The sequence below is a fragment of the Varanus komodoensis genome, unplaced genomic scaffold (assembly GCF_004798865.1).
Source record: "Varanus komodoensis strain SLA01 unplaced genomic scaffold, ASM479886v1 scaffold1, whole genome shotgun sequence".
In the NCBI taxonomy this organism is placed as follows: Eukaryota; Metazoa; Chordata; class Lepidosauria; order Squamata; family Varanidae; genus Varanus; species Varanus komodoensis.
The window spans coordinates 57255239-57275559 of record NW_025335268.1 but is presented as its reverse complement, the minus strand read 5'-3'; the positions used below and the strand labels follow the sequence as shown (position 1 = coordinate 57275559).

General features: G+C 38.6%; 1 protein-coding gene across 3 annotated transcripts in view; it reads right to left on the bottom strand.

Moving 5' to 3' along the window:
* Positions 1-20321, bottom strand: part of WASF1 (WASP family member 1) — a 76205-nt gene that overhangs the window by 12503 nt on the left and 43381 nt on the right. For all 3 annotated transcript variants that reach the window (XM_044426658.1, XM_044426666.1, XM_044426676.1), the window contains 3 exons: positions 19526-19683; positions 10191-10325; positions 1940-2093 (listed from right to left, as the gene is read on the bottom strand). In XM_044426658.1, the coding sequence (XP_044282593.1) occupies positions 1940-2093; positions 10191-10325; positions 19526-19658 (422 nt within the window). In that variant the 5' untranslated portion in view covers positions 19659-19683. The remainder of the gene's footprint in view (positions 1-1939; positions 2094-10190; positions 10326-19525; positions 19684-20321) is intronic.

The window sequence follows — 20321 nt, the reverse complement described above, 5'->3', positions numbered from 1 at the left end:
CGGCTTGCTCACATGATCATTTTCTCTGATGAGTCCAAAACAATCTCCACGTGAACAAGCCACCGCCATGCCTCGCCATGCGTGTGCGCGGCGAGTCCAAAACCTCTGAGGCGGGCCGGATAAATAGGCATGGTGGGCCAGATCCAGCCCGCGGGCCATAGTTTGAGGACCCATGATTTAAAGTGGCAGCTGCCACTACAACAAGAAGTCTCATGTGAAAATTCACCCATGGTGGCTTCTTATTACATGTTAACTGGGCCAGCATGTTCAGTGTAACATACAACAATATAACTGAGCTGGCATGGCTATAATACAGTTTAAGACAGATAGATTATGAAGATTTGGGCAGTTTTCATAAGCGACTCCATACCTGCAAGGACATTCATAGCAGACATCTAATACAGCTTTTACATATACATATATTTTAATTTCTGAGAAAAATAATTGCTAGTCCACAATAACGAATACCTTTAAGGAACATGATAAATGAGATGTTAAGAAAATATGTAATACTGTGATTAAGAATGGCAGGAACCTTGCAAACAATCAGGGCTGCCTCGCTTGCCTACAAGTGTATAGTTCCATTTAGAATTCTTGTACATCTGATGCCCACTTCATTCTCATTGGGTGTCTTTGGTGATTTTTGAAAAACTTGAACACTACTTATGGACTGCTTATGGTGTCCCACTTAGCTTTTTAAAAATAACCTGAAGTGTGACATTACAGAAGTCCATTGCAAGAATCTGTTTATGGTTTAACAAATTATACAAAATCAATCCATAAATAATTTAGTAGAAGTTGCTCATAAAAGTGTTTGTTCTTGATGATGTTTAAAGGTCTTTATTCCATCCATGCTCTGACCAATAATTTGAGAAGGTGCTTGGATTAAATGTAGCCTGGGGATGGAACAACACAAAGCTGGTCAATCATCAAGAAAGTGTACTCTGCAAATCATCTGAGGCAAATACTCAAGACTGCTAAACTGAAACAGGTTCCTAAAATGCTTTGTGTGACACAAGCAAAACCTAAACATGATATCATTACTCTATCGTTTAGGCTGAATGTTTGTAGAGCTCAATGGAAAAGGTGCTAAGGGAATAGCCACAGTCCTAGCAACTGTAAGGGACTGGTTCTATTTACATAAATTCTAGGTATTAGGTCTAACCACTACTACAAGATCAAGCACTTATAAATGACATGCAACAATTATATACTATAAAGGAACAGAAATTAACCAAAGCAGGAAATTTATTTATTTATTTATTTATGTTTAGGACATTTATAGGCCATCCATCACTGTCCATACATAGCAAGTCACAGTCCAATTGCAATGACTGTGAGCCCCCAAACGCAGAGGCTTACACTCATCTATGCAGAACAGAAGAAATGATGGGGCAATCTTTGTCTCCCCATCCTCCTGTCCTGAATTTTGTCCCAGATGGGCATTTTTGCTCATCTAGCAACCACAATTCACAGAGAGAGAGAGGCAGGCCAGGGAGGATAATTTGTACCTTCCTCCCCTACCCACTCATTTAAACATTGCTTTCCCTGCCTATCCAAGGTTGTTTTCTCACTGCAAAAAGCAGCTGGTACACCTCTTTCCACACTGGCTGCAAGGGGAGGTGGAGGACTGTGGAGCTCCGATTCTCAGCTCATAGGTCAAAGTGCATTCTCTAAAATTGGATCTGAGAATCTAAACTATCCTACAGTCCCTCGGACACTGTCTAGAGACCTTAAGATGGTTCCTTTAGTTGCCCTAGTGTTAACGGAAAACAGAATCTCTAGGATTTAAGTTGTGCAGATGCAATTCTGCCCCTCTTGGCAGAGAAAAATCCAGCTCCCAGATTAAATCATTCCATTTTATTAGAGCTGACTACTTCTCATGAGTAAGATGTGCAATATAAAGCATACATTGTGTGCATTTTTAAGCAATGCTGACCTGTAAGGGGTAAGTATGTTGAGTGGAGGTGGCTGTTCACATGTATCATAGGTCTCTTGCAAAGGTATTGGCAGAGTCTTGCGGTCAAAGAGTTGCTGATCTTGGGTTGTAGAACTTCGGAAAGCTTTTCTCATTGTTATATCTTGTAATGAAACTGAAAGGAACACCAGTACTTAGATAGTGAGCTATAAGTAGATCACATCAGAAGGCAAACATTGTCTTTCATAAGGGGGGAAACCCAAGAAAGTAGAAATTGTTGTTGACCCATTAAAAGTAAAGGTACAAGAAGAAATTATGACTGTATAAGCTGGTGGGGTCTATGTAATTCTGTACTTAACTACTTATGCATAATTTAGAGTAGTAAAGCATCAAGCATTAGTAGCAAATTACTATGACTAATACAACTAATAATATCAAAACTAGGAAAAATGAAACAGAATATCTGCAGCCTAACTGGAATTCTAGCATGAGCTGAGCTGCAGGAGATTCTCTCTCCATTTGGACTGAGTTTGCAGAGTAGCCATGACTGCCTTACTATGGGATTTTATACAGTATTTTGTTTAAAAAAATGTATAAAAAAGTTGTGGCAATGACTACTGTTCATTTTTTTCCAAACACCGCAAGTTGAACTCAGTAGATTATATCTAGTACTTTCCTGATACAAAACATCTGCCAAAAGAATTATTCGTCACAGACAACTCAGAAATAACATAGTGGAAAACAGAATTTACCTGCTTCGGTGTAATCTTTAAATCAGTGAGCACTGAGGCTTTTGTTTTGTAATCACAGGTTGCATCCATTCATCTTGATTGCAAATTCAGACAGATACCATATACAGCTACGGTTGCTACTGCTCATACTTTGTTTAACCTCTTGATTTATACGTTTATTATTGTTGAAAAAGATACTGACTCTGAGAGTTCCTTTCTACAGTGCACCTGGTCTTTGCTTGTAAGATACTATGGTGCACATTGATTGATTAAAGCATGCTCCAATTCCGACAAAGAGTTGAAATATTTCAATGTCCTAAATTACCATGCCCTAAAACGCCTGCCTTCTGGTTATGGGATGGACCAGAAGGGAGGAAATCCTGGACCCAATCCTCAGGACCTAGTATGAGATTTAAATGTTATTGATCTGATTGGAAACAATGACCACAATGCTATCAGATTCAATGTATATTTAAGTGGAAGATTATCAAAGACATCTGACACAGTTATTGAACTGGTAAACAGGAAGTTGAAATGTGAAGTCAAGAGACTTAAATGCTTTCAAAATGCCTGGAGATTACTCAACTGAAGCTAAGAAATCAAAGGCACTCAAAACAGCAGTTGAAAGTGAGCTGGGAAAAATAGTGGGAGCCCCACCTATTTATACTAGGGGGAAGGGGCGGGACTCCCACCAAAGATACTGAGCTTAGCTAGGAGAATCTTCCCAAATATAGGCACTGCACAGGTGCAGAGCCCATATGTGTGACGCACAGAGACCAGGAAGAAGAAACACAATAATAGAAGCACAGATAGTATGCATATCACCAGTTAGGAAAGGAAGCATCAAGTCCAAGAAGTTACCAAGTATGGTTAATGTTCCAGCAATCATGGAATAAGCTGGAAATAATGTACATCAAAAGATACAGTTCAGTGTAAACAAATGTAGAGTAATACATTTAGGGGGAAAAATCCTAGCTTCAAGTGAAAACTTGATGAGATCTGAGTGGGCAGAGACTGACCAAGAAAGGGGTCTTGGGGTTGTAGTGGACAGCTTAATGAAAATCATAACCCAGTGTGCAGTTGTTGTGAAAAGGTGAACTTCATGTTAGGTATAATTAGGAAAAGAATTTAAAATAAACCTGTGAAGATTATACTGTCTTTATAAAAATCTGTTGTGCAACTCCCCTTAGAATGCTGTGCACAGTTCTGGTTACTGCTCCTAAAAAAGTATATTGTAGAGTTGGGGGAAAAGTACAGAAAAGGGCAACTAAAATGATCAATTGGCTGGGGCAACCCTCTTATGAGAAAAGGTTACAAAAACTGGGTTTAGCTTAGATCAAAGGCAAGTAAGTGAAAACATGAGAGAGGTATACCAAATCATACATGCTGTGAGAAAATGGATAAGGAGACATTTTTCTTCCTCTCTCATAACCCTAGTACTTTGGGTCATCTCATGAAATCAATCAATGAGAGATTTAAAGCAGTTATAAGGAAGCACTTATTCACAACTAACATTGTTAAACTATGGAAATCACTTCTATAAAATGCATGGTGGGTCTCCAACCTGGACAACTGTAAGAATGGACTGGGCAAATTCATGGAAGGGAACACTACAGCTTATGAATGGCTACTGGTCCTGATGGCTATATGCTACCACCAGTTTCAGAGGTACTATCCTTGTGTGCACCAGTTGTTGAGAACTTGGACAGGACTGTGCAGTGGCACTCACATTCTCCTTGTGGCCATCCATTGGTAGCTAGTTGGCTTCTGTGTGAACAGAATGCTAGACTAAATGGATCCTTGGTCTAAATCCAAATCCAAATCCATGGATTTTTTTTGCCTCAGTAGTCTCAAAACATGGGCAAGAGTGGTCAAAAACTGCAACCACTCTACATGTCACTTTCATTGTCACAAGATTGTTTGGGATAAAGAAGAGGCAGGGGAAGATGGAGGACAATAAACAAATGGGCAACTGAGAAAATAAAAAAAAATCTTTATTAATCTGCCAGACAAACCCTGAGTAGGACAGCAAACTATGTATTAGCCATGGATGAATCTCCAAGGTAATAGAGAGATGCTTTTTGAGATTTCATTATCTGAATTGATGTCATATGGTGCAATACATAGAAGAGCCTCAAGGAAAAGAGGCCAGCATCTAACCAGGGCCGAAAGGTTGCTAAGCTCGATAGGGCTGACCCCTGATACTAAAGGATGTGTAGAGTTGCAAACAACTGTGACAGGGAGCAGATATAATGTTAATAAATACTAAGAGAATTCCTGACTGGGTAAAGTACACAGGAAGAGGGAAGACACAGGTTTAGAAAATATTCTAGGACCGAAAGGATTAATTTAGATAGAGCTAGGAGACATGGCTTCATTAAAATGAATTCTAATGTATTACAATATCTAACTATGGGAAGCAATACAAATGAACAACAAAAATGAAGTAAGGATATTCAAGGAGCTTTATTGGCTCATCTAAATGACCCTTTCTCCAAAAGGAAGACCAGAGAGTTAAAAGTATAAAAGGCTTAATTTTAACATGGAAGTTCAGCTCATAGTTACAGAATGATTGTACCAGTGATTCACATGGCAAGGGCTAGCCTCAGTGGACAAAACTTTAGGATATGTTTTCTTCTTTTTAGTATAATAAAATAATACATGTTTTCTGTGCACTGTTCTCTTTCTTAGTTGAGGTGACCTATTAGGCTCTTCATTCCCTTAAGCATTAATGGGTGTGACTGAGTGTACAGTTGAAGCTGTGCTGCCTTGCATTATAATCTTATTAAAGTAAAATAAAAATAATAAACTCTTCCTTCTCTGGATCTGTGCTATTTTTCATGTAATAAAATATGCTTTATACTTATATTGCATTGAGTCATGTTTAGATATAAAGGAATGAGAGAGACATATATGCCTAAAACAAATGCACAGTAGACTTCACCGAAGATCCTGTACCTCTCAAGAGCATGTAAGGTCAGAACACACCATACACAGGCATCAGTTCAGACAAATCCCAAGTGTGACACCATTAGCCTTGTATGTGAATCAGATCAGTGCCTTCCTTTAAAGCAGGAAGCTTCATAATTCAGATTTCCTCAAGTTAATGACAAAGCTTGGCTCTGGTGCCTCCCTATTTCAGACAAAATATACAGATCAAGGTAGCTTTTCCCCCTTCATCTTAAATTCCTCATATTACTTTTTACTCACCTTGCCATTTTATACTTGTAATCTATACCCCACACTGCCAGTTACTTTCATTTTGCCCTCCTGCTGGAATTATTAGGTGGGCTGTAGTACTGAGACTTACCTGGAAGTGGGCTAAGACTCACTGGTGTTTCAAAGCTCACAATTTGAGGAATGATGAAATACACTGTGTTTGGTGCATTCTAACTATAAATCTACAGTTTCTGAAACTCTATTGCAAATGGCAGTATATTTCTAAAAGGGTGAATGGACTGAGGAAATCTGATTTTGAGTAGAATTATGATAATGATTGTCCAATATGAAGCATAAGCCATGGAAAATCAAGAATACAAAAATATTCTGAGTGTTTTTGTTTTGTACTTTTATCTTCTACATGACTGAACATGTTTATATATAATGTGAACAAATGTGGTACTGTACTGGAACATGGCCATGAGCTCATTGGGTGATTGTGGCCCAATCGCTAATTGTCAGGGTTGTTGTGAGGCTAAAATTGAGAGTACCATCCCTATATAAACTGCCCTGGGTTCCTTGCAAGGAGGAAAAAGGGTGTGATATAAATTAAACAAACGCAAGTATGGAAACAGTGTTGTTTGCTCTGTATGCTTTCCTATGTTTGAGGGGGGGCGGGTGGCTGAGAAGAGTGCCCTTGTTGATTCTTCCTGATTTCTCAGCAGTGTTGTGTACTATAAACCACGGTATCCTTCTGGGGCAACCGTCTGAGTCACGAGATACTGCATTGCAGTGGTTTTGCTCCTTCTTGGATAGTAAGCACCAGAAGGTGACACTTTGGGAATATTGGTATGCCCTATGGGTCCTCCAAGCCTTCTTCTTCTTTCAGGAACTTGGCAGCATATGAAAAGTTTTATCAGTTCCTAGATTTTCTTTTGCTTAAAATTGCTTCAGATCTGTGCCTCTGTGTAGGTTGTCTGTTTATATGTTTCTATGTGTACATGTTTTTATAATGTATTTCAAAGTTTTAATCTTGTAAACTTGTTGATTTGTTTTACCCCCAGTGTTTATTTCTTCTCATCTTCAGGACAGATAGCAATAGTTCAAATTTTGCAGGTACATTATTTTTGCACTTTCAACAAGAGAACTCAAACTTCACAGCATCAAACAGCCCTATGAACAATCAGCTCACAATGATCTCCAGATCAGATTGCCTCTACAGCTAAACCTAAGTTATCTGTCTGTAAACACATTTTTACAAATTAGCGTCAGATGCTTAAGAACCTGTAAGCCCTGCCTTTGGCCCAAGCATCCAATTCACATGCCCTGTAGCAATTAAGCCAATGAGGACATGTGCCATCTTCAAGCCACTTCCATATCCTGTAAGCAATGGGCTACCTACTCCTTGTCTCCTTCAAAGACTTATTTTTAATAAAACATTTGTAAAATGTTAGAATACCAGGTTCTCCTTCCTGTTCCTGAGCTTGCAACTGATCAGCTGTTTAGTAGACAAGAATTCTGTCTTCCTGCCCTGCCTCGTCTTCCATAATCAGAGAATTTTTCTCTCTCCTGTTAATCCCAGCCTCTAGCCTGCCTAGTTCTCTCCACCCAATTCTTTTCCTCACTATTTCTTTCTTTTCTCTGTCATGCTTTCTTTCTCTCCTTTCCTAGCCCCCCAGCCTTGTTCTTTTATCTTTATTTATTTATTTAAAAAATGGTATGCCGCCCATTACTGTTGTCTCTGGATACATTATTTCAGAATAAAATAAATTAACTATTCCACACTGAGCATCATTTAAAATATAAATAAGTCATATCACAATTAAAATTATGTGTTAAAATATTGGCCAAATAAAAAGGTCTTGACCTGGCGCCGAAAACATAATGACGGCGCTAGGTGGACCTCTCTAGGGAGAGCATTCCATAGTTGGGGAGCCACCACAGAGAAGGCCCTCCTCCAAGTACTCTGTCTCCTAACCTCTTTCAAAGAGGGCTCCTGGAGGAGGGCTTCTGTTGTGGATCTCAGGGGGCAGGAGAACATGTATGGAAAAAGGCGTTCTTTTAGGTATCCTGGTCCCAAGCTGTTATCTTGCTTTTTCTTCCTTGCCACTAGCCTTTAGGCTTGCTGTTTCTCTCTCCACAACCCCTTTGCCTTGCCTTATTAATGATCTCTCTTCCATTTTTTAAAATTAGCCAGGCTCCTATGTGACCCACATCTTCCTCGGTAGGCATTTTGTGGCTGTGCTCACAGTAATTTCTCAAATTCCCAACTGTGTTCATGAATTCAAAAAGGTAGGGGACCCCTCATTACAATATGTGCACACAACATGCACCCCATTTGCTGATGTAACATACTAGGTGTGTAGGTAACAAGTTCTAGACCAATATTTCAAAAATACATTCTTTTCATAGAACCTTCTACCATGAACCATCATTTACATTATGGTGCATTTCTTTTTCTAACTTTCTAGGAATACACCAAAGATTTATTGCGATAAAGTGCCACAGGTATTTGGGGCAGAATTAATGATATCTTGGAAAACATGTTTCCCAAATCCCAAGGTTAACATGAATGTGAGGTGGTATCATTTATAGATGGGAATTGGTAGAAATGAAGAATTTCTAGCTCTTCCTGCACCCATTCGCTCTTCTTCCACCAATGTTACCCCAGTTCGTTTCTTTCATCCCAACTTGCTTTCAGCTTTGGAAACCAGGTGGGGGTCTATGAAAACAGCCCAGAGGCATACAAAGGGGAGAACTCATGGGTTAAGTACCCCTTTCTGCATTCCTGTTCTCCTGACAAGCGCACACAGAGCTGGTGTCCCACGTTTACCTTGTAATGTCCAGGTTTGCTGCTAGATGTAAATCTAAGTGTTTAACACAGTAGTCATGGTTCTGTAATTAGACGTGACTAATGAATGTATCCAAAAAGGATTAATGTTGTTCCTGTGCAGAGGACCAAACTAAGCCCATAATCTTGTTAAGATACCCCAGGCCTCTGGAAGTTTTTAACTGAGAGCCATTGATTTACTGACACAAACAGGAAAAGCTAAAAACTAAGAGTCTTTGCTAACAAATGGCTACACCATTGCTGCTTAAGTAATCAGTAACCTTGTCACTTAATTTTATTCCACTTTCATTCTTTCCTGCTATATGAATTTTATAAACTTTATTCGAAGTCCTACTAGAGCGAAGTTTAAAACTTTTTATCAAACCATACAACTACTCTAATAATATATACATGTTATATGCCTAATGATTTTGGATACCACTGCAGAAACTTTGGGCCTTATCTTTTTCAGTTATATAGCATTTGTCAAGAGAACATCTATAAGTATTAATTCTATACATAAGATACAAACAAAATAAATGTTATAGAAATGGGAAGCAATCTTGTGAATATGTTTGTATGCCACTTCTGTACAACAAAATTGTATAACATTGTACATATGTAAAAGATAAATATTTATTAAAATTCAATGAAAACTACCAGGAATTTGCTCAATATTCAATATACTTTATCTCCTGGTAACAATAGTTCATATGTTATTTTGCTCCCCTTATCAGCAATATATTGTCCTTCAGCTTTTCATTTCTTTATCTGAACTTATTTGCACTACTTTATATGAAAATACTTTTAATAAAAGTTAATTAAAATCAGTTCCATCAATAGAAAAATGTCTACCATCTAGATTTCATCCTCTAAAATGGTAAACTGACTTTTTTCAGGAAGTTGGTGTGCCAACTGAAGATGTAAAAGGCACTCCTAGTCATCAATGTTATCACAAGTAGCACTAGATCGAGGAGTGGCACCATAAAACTGATTTTGTGGAGACAGTATGATTCCATCCAGAGCAGGATACTCCTGTAATCCTGAGGCACAAGACCGCCACTCAACTACTGCTGTCTCATCTTGATTAAGTTGCAGTTTGTTCATACTTATCCACTGACCCCAGACAGATTCTAGGCACTGTCACAAGTCAATAACATCAGCAACCCTGAAACTTGCCAAGTCTTTGCAAAAATTCCTATGGGAATCAGGCAAACCATATTCACACAATTCAGTTTCTCTTAGAATCTGCTGCTGTACAAAAGTTGGATGAAATCTGCCCTCTAGTAAGCTTACTCAGTGGAATTAGAGGCACTGCTTTTGCTTTTATCAAATGAGGAGTAGCATAGCTTTAGGCCATCTTTATACTGGCATGTTTCAGCTTAATAACGTGGCATCTATTAACAATGAAAACTGTAGCAAAACTTCTTATCAACTGGACATTAGCACGGAAATTTGGCAGTGTTGTTTGCATCTTGCACCAAAGATGGTGATCCATTAATAGCAACATGCCTGATATTACCCATAAAATCACACATCTGTAAAAACTTACGTTCTTCTTCCTTTGGATCAAGTTGTGTGACACTAACAGATAAACGGTCCACACGTTCTTGTAAAGAGTTCACTCTGAAAGAAAAACTGTGTGCCTCATTGAAAAGTTCACCAAAGATATCTTCTGCATACTTGCCTGCAAAGAAAAATTTTAAAAAGGAAGATTAAGGAAGTTAACATACTTCAAGGGAGACAGATGGATAAATTATGCTTTCATTATAGACATTTTTAGATAGCTGTCAGGTATCAAAATTGCCAACTTTAAAATCAAATCACATCACCAGTGCACATTTAAACATATGGTTTCCATTAACAGGTTGCCCCAATCCTCAGGAATGCCCATGCTTGGGGTTTTTTTTTTATGATGCAGGATATGCTCTTATCTTTTACCCAATAATTATGCCAGGTGCTCATCCAGGTGCAGCTGGACATCTGGTTTTCTTTTATTCCTATTGCCTTAAGAAACAGTGCACTGCAGACACACACATGCCATGAGAATAATTGGCAGTCATTACAGAGGTATGTAAACATGTATTTGCAAATGAAACAAAATAGATTCCTGAACTACTTAAATCAACTCCAAGATGAATGTAATTAGAGTTGCCAGAGCACTATTCCCAAGGCAAGAAAATGGCATAGTTGTGTGGGGTCAGTTGCACAGCATTCTACAGAGAACACGAAGCACCTAGCAACTTTAAATGTAACTATCTTGGCTCAGTGTTTAGTGTTTTGCTATGAATTCAAGCAGCACTGCTGAACAATTCTCTCTGATAAGGCACTTTTTCACATTCTCTTTTATTTAGAATTCATGCATATTGTTTCATTTTATTTCTTAATAATTACCTTTGGCTCTTTGTATTTTTTATCTCTGCTGTTCATTTTAACCGGCCATAAATGTGTTTTAATTATTTAATATATTTTTTAAATCATTCTGAGAGTCTCTCTCTCTCTCTCTCTCTCTCTCACACACACACACACACACACCCCTCTATACTCACATTTAAAGTTGTATCCCATGGTTTCATGCAACTTAACAGGCTAATTCCTTTCACTATGTTCAATAGCTTACACATAAAAATATCATCCCTCAAGTTCAGCAACTTAAAATTCTTTTACCACATTAATCAGGTAGTCGTATATAGTCTTACTGGTAAGCTAGTCCTGTATAAAAATGCAAAATTTGTAACAATTTAACACAGGTAAAATATAAAAGACACACATATATAAAAAAGTAGAATAAGTTCCCACATATGGAGTTCTGATCACTAAAACTCTGCCTAATGTTGCCTGAAGAGACTGTTTAGGCTCCTACTTTCACAACTTGGTTGTAACTGCTGTTACTACGTCTTGATGAGCTTGATTTTGCCATTCAGAATGGCTACTTAGTGGAACCACTAAGCAACTATGCGGAAAGGAAGACTTCAACCAGACAGCAGCTGCAGTCTTCATACTGTAACAGGTCAGAGCTCTTACTGGTGGAAGAAACAGGAATTTGATATCATCTCTGTATACTTGAAACGTCAAAGTGATCACCTAATTTAGTCATGATACTCAGTGTGGCAACACAGGAAACAGGGCAGTAGCTCACTGAATAATCCATGTGCTTGGTAGAATGCTCCACATGTGTTGGTCCCTCTTTCTCTCAGCTCAGAGAGAGCAAAATTAAATCTACAAATAGGCACTTGTCTCATCTTAATCAGTGAGAAGTCAAATAAAACTGATCATAGTTGAACCTTCCATATCTTAACTTCAAATATTAGTGGTAGAGTTATCCCTTGGTTAGATCTGGACTTGTTTTGAAACAACTTTTGCTTTCTGTAAAAGAAAACTTGCATGCACGTGCACACACGTTTACAAGTAATGCCAAACCAAGGTTTAGCATTCAAAGGACAGGACTTGTGAGCCTTAGGTACATGTTCTCCACTTCTCCGTAGACTGCAAGCTTTCACTTACTACTTTAGGTATTATGTCCATGCCTAAAATAATGATTAATCTTAACTGTGGTTTACTAAAACAAGCCAATTCTATAAAGTATGGTATGAAGTTGTTTGAACAAGACATACTTTAGACTAACCATAGTTTGTCTGGGTTTGGACATCATAATAAACTATGCTTAGTCAAGAATAGGGGCAAAAGCTTCCAAACCTCTCCTCATAGCTGAGTAAGAAAAAGAGGAGAAAAACATATGAACCTGCTGCTTACCAAGAATCACCCTTCTAACCATAGTTTAGCATTATACACATTGTGCATTCTAATTGTGAAAGCAAATTGTGCCTTTGCACCACTTCTCAATTGGGTTTGTTAACAAGAAACCATGATATTATAACATAATGAAAACCATGTATTATTCCCTTGGAGGCATGCTGAGCAGAAAGAAGAAGATTAGGGCAGATTGCCGGGATTGGGAAGAGGCTAAAGCCTGCACTGTGACCCTGCAGCAGTTTGCACCTAAGTCTCTGGGAGATGGTTTTAGTCTTCCCCTTCCTCAGTGATTCAAAAGCAGCCTCTTCCTCCTATTCCCAGGCAATCTTACATGGAATCACTAGATGGGGAAAAATGAAAGCCCCCACACCCACCCCAGTGGTCTTGCATGTGTGTACATTTGTGCACCCCAGGCCTCCTGCAAACATTAGATCTTTGTGAGCCCTTTGGGTTAAAAAGGTAATTAACCCCTACTTTTATATACACCTGTGACTGTTTTTCAGAGCATAAACAACTTGTGTATATTAAGGGAATTTGCAGATTTTAGACAAAAAATGCACACGCGCATGTAAACTTTGGGTGACTAATATGAATGGTATCTTTGATGAAGCTGAGGGCATTAGTGGAAACTGCAGTGATGCCCACAAAGTCTTTCACAGTGTTAAAACCATCCTCTTTGCAACAGAGCAAAGCATTTTTAAAGAGAAAATTGTGAACTACACACTGGAATGTGACTTGTAATGTGTGTGCACACTGGTATGTGCATACCAGTATTGTGCATCTATTGTGCATTTGCCATGTGTATTTGAATGCACCTGCATATATGTTGTTGCTTAGAGTCACATTCCATGATGTTCAGGAGCCTACAGAATAGTAGAATCCTCAGAAATCTTAATCTTTAGAGAAACCCTGGATGTACTAGCAGCACTGTGCAGAGCTTCTACAGCATGGTATCACTTTCTAGAACCCTTTATATGGACACTCTACAAAATATTGGGCTGTGGGTGAAGAGCCCTGGGATGCTACAAGCATGCACAGTGCTTTTCAGAGTAACAAGGTTATTCACTGGATTCCGTAACTGTGTAGAACCATGCAGCAGTTGCTCCCTGTGCATTTGTTAATGCAACTGATAAATTTCTGGATGGAGCCAAGTCCCACATAGATCTGCTGGTAAAGAAATGTTTACTTCTGACTTTTTGCACTGGCTGGAACACTTTTTCTTTGCAAGTACAGCTATTTGTAGTTACATGTTATCAAATATTTTTTGATGGACACTGCAAGGAATATTATGGGAGAACTGTACAACTCTTTCCTGTGATGTTTTCTCATTAAAGCTCCACTGATCATGAGACTTTATCAACAGACATGTTATGTGCAGACTACTCCATTTCTGTTATATAAATGAATAGACCCAATTAGTGCAGGTACACCAAGAAGGTCTGATGGACAAGTAGATAGTGTGACTTCCCTAGCACAAAGCAGAAAATCAAAAGAAAAGTCACATCCAAGTACAGACACAATCCTCATGAATCCCTAATCTTGATTAATAGACAGGAAGGAAGCCATAGGATCATGTACTTAACCCTCTCCTACGCTCTCTCCTCTCATATGTAAGTTTTTTTTGCTCCCTGCCCGATGAACAAAACTGTGGTTCAGGTTCACACTAGCATCTACTTTAACCATGGATTATGTTATTTAATCCTTGTTAACATGCATTTTCAAACTAGCATCAGACTTGCATTAATGCATCCATTGCTAAGGTTGATACAGTGAAATCCTTAATGCTGTTAAAGTTCTTGGGGAAGCAGCTGATCAGTTCACTTTTAATCCTTTATCCACAGTTAAAGGTCTCAAGCATCAGACTGCACTAACAGGAAAAGAAATACATGTTCAGGGTCAACTCATTAGACAGATGCAGGGCAGAGAAATATCAAGCAGAAGACTTTGCAGTCAAGATGTCCTGAATTTTACCTCCTCTAGCAGTACTACAATTTAATTGCAGGACTACAACAGAGAACCAATAAATCACAGCAAAGTGAGTAGTAGTTTACTGCTCTATTTAGAGCAGTATACACTGTCTAGAAGATTCCACAAACATAGCCATAAAAAGGTGACCTGGAATACAGACTGAACTAGTACTGTAACTCCAGAGCTCTAATGACAGAGACACAACATAATTTACTCCCTTATCCCTAATCTGCTGAATGACTCATCCTCAACTCCTGTCCCGGCTGGCTAAGCACACAGGGCTTCGGAAGCAGAACGCCTGCCACAAAACTCTCTCCCCATCACACATTTAAGATCAAATGTATAGGTGATAAATTGTGCTTGTCCAAAAAACTTGTCCATATTCTTAAAGCCGAATAACTGAATTAATTTATCATTAGTGGAACAGGAAGACTGTGACACTGATAGATGGAACTGTTCCAGTAGTAGCATGCAAATCGCAACAGATGTGAGATTCTACCCTCATAGCATTTCCAGCAGTGCACTTCCTTAGAGAGCCCTAATTGGATTAGACCTAATTGAACCAGACTGAAAAAGATCCAGTAAACTAGCAGAAGTTGAGTGTGAGCTCAAATCCTTTTAGATTGTTTAGTAACAATCTAATTTATGTGGCAAAACCATTCTCTGAAGAAGTGAGATATACACCAATTTTACAATGGTTCTGAAGACCTTTCTGGGGAAGTTTTCTAAAGAATATCTGCCAGATTCAATGCTGGGACAGGAGTTGCGATGGCATCAGTCTCCTGCATAGATCTTGTGCCTTCAGTGACACCCTCCCCTTTGGCACCCCACCACACACTTGCTGCATTTGCCTGGGCTGTTTGAAGGCCTGAAGCTCTACTGCCTCACAAACTGTACCATGTGAGCATGCCAAACAGGTCTCTCAAGAAAACAATCCTCCATACTACACATATTGACTGGAATAAAGGGGGGGGGGGGAATCAGGTCTCATGCAACATCAGCAGAGCTGGAATAACAGGATTCCCTTTTATATGGATTTCAAAATGGAGGTTGGAACTATGCAGAAGGATAAAAATGGTGCTGCATGCATGGTGGTTCAGTAGCTGGCTCACTGGAGACTACAGCTGGTTCACTGTGTGTGTGTGTGTGTGTACGTACACCTGCTGTGTGTGCAGTCCCTGGATCTTTTTTATCTGTGTGGTGCAAGTTTATCTAAGGGTCCCAGATGAACATGTGGGGTAGCATGGACATTTTGCCTGGGGTAAATGGATCCTATTCACCACCATTATTGTCTTGCTACTGCGGCTCTAAAGGAGTGCTTTTGTACGGCTATGTGGATGATGGTGATGCTCCCACATAAATTGTACTTCATGCAATGGAAAGGGCTGGGTTTTAGATGCTCTCAGAACTTGAAAGGTTCTAAATAATGCTTGTCTTTGGGGCTCTAATAGCAGCAGCAGCAGCTTATACAAAGGAATAAATTTAGTGTGTGATCAAAACTTGATGCTGGTTTCAAAGACCGTTTTCCTCTGCATCTCTAAGAAGATGATTATGATTATCATTTATGCAGAATCCCCTGCACTACTTTATATTCAAGATATTACATCCATCCACCCACCTACCCATCCATCTTCCTTCTATAGAGCTCAATAGCTGAAACTCTTTGCATGGTAAACAACAGTAACTTAATTCTCTGTGCAATTGGAGGTGTTGCAAGAATAGAATAATGTGTCTAAACAGTGCACTTCTATGTCTGCCTGCCTAACACACCCAGCTCCAGGTGAAACCCTCTGTCCTTCTGGTGCTTTGCATTCACATGTCTCAGTTTTCTCCTATGCTACAGTGCCTTGCAGAAGTATTCATTCCTCTTTGACTTTTCCACATTTTGTTGTGTTTCAATCCAGAATTGAAATCGATTTAGTTGGCACTTACCACTTTTGTTGATAAAATAATGTAAACACATTTTTAAAAGATCCAACAAGAAAACAAAACTGGCATCAAGCATGGAATAACTAACAAAATTAAATACCAAGTTAAATACAAATGGGCACTTAGGTTGCACAGGTATTTACTCCCTTCCCTGTAACTGGTGCAGTACCACTACCACTACAAGTCACATGCTGTATAGTAAGTAGTTGATGCTATGTGCCAGATTTTCTTCCAACCTTTTTCCTTTTCTCTTCCGAGCAGATCGTGGTGAGAGGCTTCTAACAGCAATCTTTATTATGTTAAAGCTGGTCGGGCAGGACTGACTTTGTGTTAAAAAGAGTGTAATATATAAGCTCTTAGCGAGAGGCATCAATTGAATTAAAAATCTCTCAATAAGGATAATTTTTGCTCATATCAGAAGTTTCCAAACTGAATTGCCCTCTTCCCTTCCCACCAAATGCAATTGGTTCCACTCTCAGGGAGGTTTGCACAGCTTGTGGGCCAGACAACGAGAATGCTTGTTTGACCCAACACTGGACCACTGAGCTGAGCAAGACACACCCCATCTCCTCTGACTTCCCCTGCTCCACAGTGTCTCCCACCAAACCAGAGGCAGTCTGGTTTTCACCAGCCACTTGGCTTATCTCAAAGCTCATTAATCTTGGAATTTCAGCTTAGCATTCCAACACAGTCTCTTCTAGTCCAGATGCAGAGCCCAAGATATCCATTTTGGAATGCTGTCTTTTGGGAGAATTGGGCCAAATCCCCACAATCTTAATAAAAGGCAAATTTCTTAAAATATACTGATAAATTGTGGACAGGAGCTACATTTGAAAAAATACAAGGAAGAGAAGTACAACAAATCTATTAGTTCAATATACAAAATACCAGATAAGCATTTCTGGAAAAAGATGCATGCTGATTTTTCTTTTTCTTTTAGTAAGACATAATGAACTTCTGGATAAGGATCCCGAAGGAGTAGAAAACCTTTAATCTTTTAGAGTGCATGTATACTTGTTATAGCTATGCCCTCCTTAGGATGCATTTGGCCGACACAGGATAGAAAATGCTAATGTCCTAGTGGTTAAAAGGCAATGGAAATAGTGACACTTCAGGCTACCACCACACTCCACCTGAAACCTCTTTGAAGTAATTGCAGCTCCAAAAAAGAAGCAGACATTTCAGAGAAGTTCCTGTTCTAGGGGCCCACAGGGATCTGCAGAGGGAAGGGGGAATTGGTGGAAATCACCTCCCCTTGTTCTGCCTAGAGGAATGTTTTTTAAACGCTTACCTAAAATCTGTTCCAAATCATATGACCCTACAACATTTTGGCATTTAGCTTCCATAACATTTCTGAAGTGTCATCCAATCATACCTCCCACTACCTCATCACTGACAGAAATACTGCTGATAGTGTCCATGTTGTCATGTTCCTTCTATTGCTTAAAGATTATACTGGTTATGCAGGTTTAATTAGGCTTTTCAATTGTATGATACATCACTTTAAGAGACCTTTTGGATGCAAAAGTGGTGTTGGGGGTTTTGTGTACAGTTTTTTTAAAATAGTCTTGCCAATATTTGCTGGATGAATGAAGCTGGGAATGCTTTGTGTTATCTGCTGTGGAATGGACTTTAAGCTTAATTTTCAGGAGAAGGCTGATAAATTTTATGGAGTTCTACAACAGTTTAACTTTTGGATTTTCTTATTTTGTGATCTGTTTAATGTTTTATCCACAATGTTATCATTTTAAAACATATTTTAAAATAATTTTCTGTGATTTAAACTATTTCAATTTTAATAAGGCTGAGAAGATTGGATAGAGTAATGTTGCATTACCTGGAAAACCTTAGACCAAGCAACCTAGATGACATAACTGTTCTAATTATACTCTACTAATTTTTAATAGACGTTCTTCTCTGAAGAAAGAATAGACATCAGAGCCTTTAGATTATCAGAACCTATTAAGTGTAAAAAGGGAGAGTCTACTAGTAATACAGTAATGGCAACATTAAAGGCTTGAAACCAAAAGTCATACATCATGATCTACTGGCTGACTTTTTCTGGCTCAAACTGCTACAAAACATATATAGTTAACTGGAACTGATAATTAGAATAGGAGTTGGAAGGGTCCTATAAGGTCATAGCATCCAACCCCCTGCTCCACCTCTACATGTAGTCATCCATCAGGCTGAAGGCTTGTGCCTTCCAGCTTAGAAAGGGTGATTTGACATGTTAGTTTGAGATAAAGGCATGCTCTTACTTCAGTGGAGTAAGCATGGAAAGATGAGAAAGAACCTGCCTTCACTTGATGGTCTGTCAAAAAGCTAAGGCAATAAAAGAAACTTCTGGAAGGGACGAAATTCAATAGATTTAGATATGCATGTTACCTAAACCTAGTAACGTGGGTTTTAGAAAGGAATCAAGTAGTAATAAATGTCTTGCCTTTAATGGAAAGTTGCCATTCTGGGCCCCAGAGTTCCCTGCAAAGTTTTATTGCATATGCCAGTTGGGCCAACTGATTTAGCCTCAACTGAGAAATAGCAAAATGAGGAAGAAAAAAAAACTTGCTAACCTTCAGAATGTACAAGTTACTTATCCTTCTATTTAAATTAAAAAGATAACTATTTGTTTATTGATTTATTTGGGATATTTCTAACCCGTCCAATCACTGTACGTCTCTGGACAGTTTACATATTACCTATATCCAGTTGGTGTAATTCCATCTGAAGTCTATACAGATAAGCTTGACTAAAGCATTCACATCAAGAAGTTAATTAAAGTCAGTCAATATGAGAAAATGTAGACAAGAAAAGCACTAAAGGACAAGATGCTGTGCAGCAGAACAAAGGTCAGAGTGAATTAGGTGAAGCTGACCATTCTGTGCATTGGTTCAATGATACCCTTTTTTGTAGTTGCGAGATCTTGGATGCCAAATTTAAGTTGCTAAGTAGGAAGTTAGGTGGAAGATAGCTGTTAGTTGACAGGTTAACAGTGTAAAGCATTGTTTGTCACTTTTGCCTGTAATCTACAGTATTTCTGTAAACTTTACAAAGCTTCTGGCTTTTTTGTGACCATTTAAAATGACATAGCATTTTGTGAACTGCACAGCTTAAAAAAAAAAGAAGACATGAGCATTATCAATTGGTATTTTGGAGAAAGTATTGTTGTAACCATAAAATACAACAATTTAACAATTTAGCTCAAAAATTACTACCTCTTAACACACTGGTACTTACTTAGACTGCTTAGTTGTCTGATTATATTTGCCAACGAGATATTGGTAACACATTCCAGTTCATTCTTGATGCCACGTGGCAGTGCTGTATGGCAAAGATATCTTGGATCGATGTTTCTTTTTACTAGTGGCATCCTGAGATATCAAAAGCCAACACACCTGTGAACAGACAGAAAAGATAAATTACAATCCAGTTTAATTAGCAAGTTCAGTGCTAACGTACTGATAAAATAAAAGTGTCTTCAAAATAATGCAAACAAAAGGTCTCTTCAGCTCAAGAGCTTGTATTTCATGTAATACAAGATAATCTTGTTTTCAATACATGTTCATTTTGAATTTCCATTACTTGAGTAGTTTAAGAAAAATGTAGCCTACTGTTGCTGTTTTTCTTAATGAAATTAATAGTACAAACTTACTTTGAAGAAATCCACTGCGTTCAATGGGGCTAACTTCCATGTAGTATAAAAATAGGATTGTAGCCTTAAACATCTTAAAGTATGACTACTAGTGAAGAATAGGGTGGCCAGGTACAAAAGAAGGAGGTACAAAATAAGAGAGGGCTCCTGCACTTCGCATAATTGTGCAAAAGAGGCCATTTCATGTTCAGCTTGCATCACAATTCCCTCTTCTATACAACTACTGGAGGTGCACAAGTCCTCTTTTGCATCTTTCCATACTGCTTTACATTCATCTCTAGTGAGTTGGGAGTTCCTGCATTACACAGATCTCCATATTTATTACATGATATAAACCAGACTTTTTCTAAGTCCTTGTCCCTCCAGATGTTTTTTAACGAG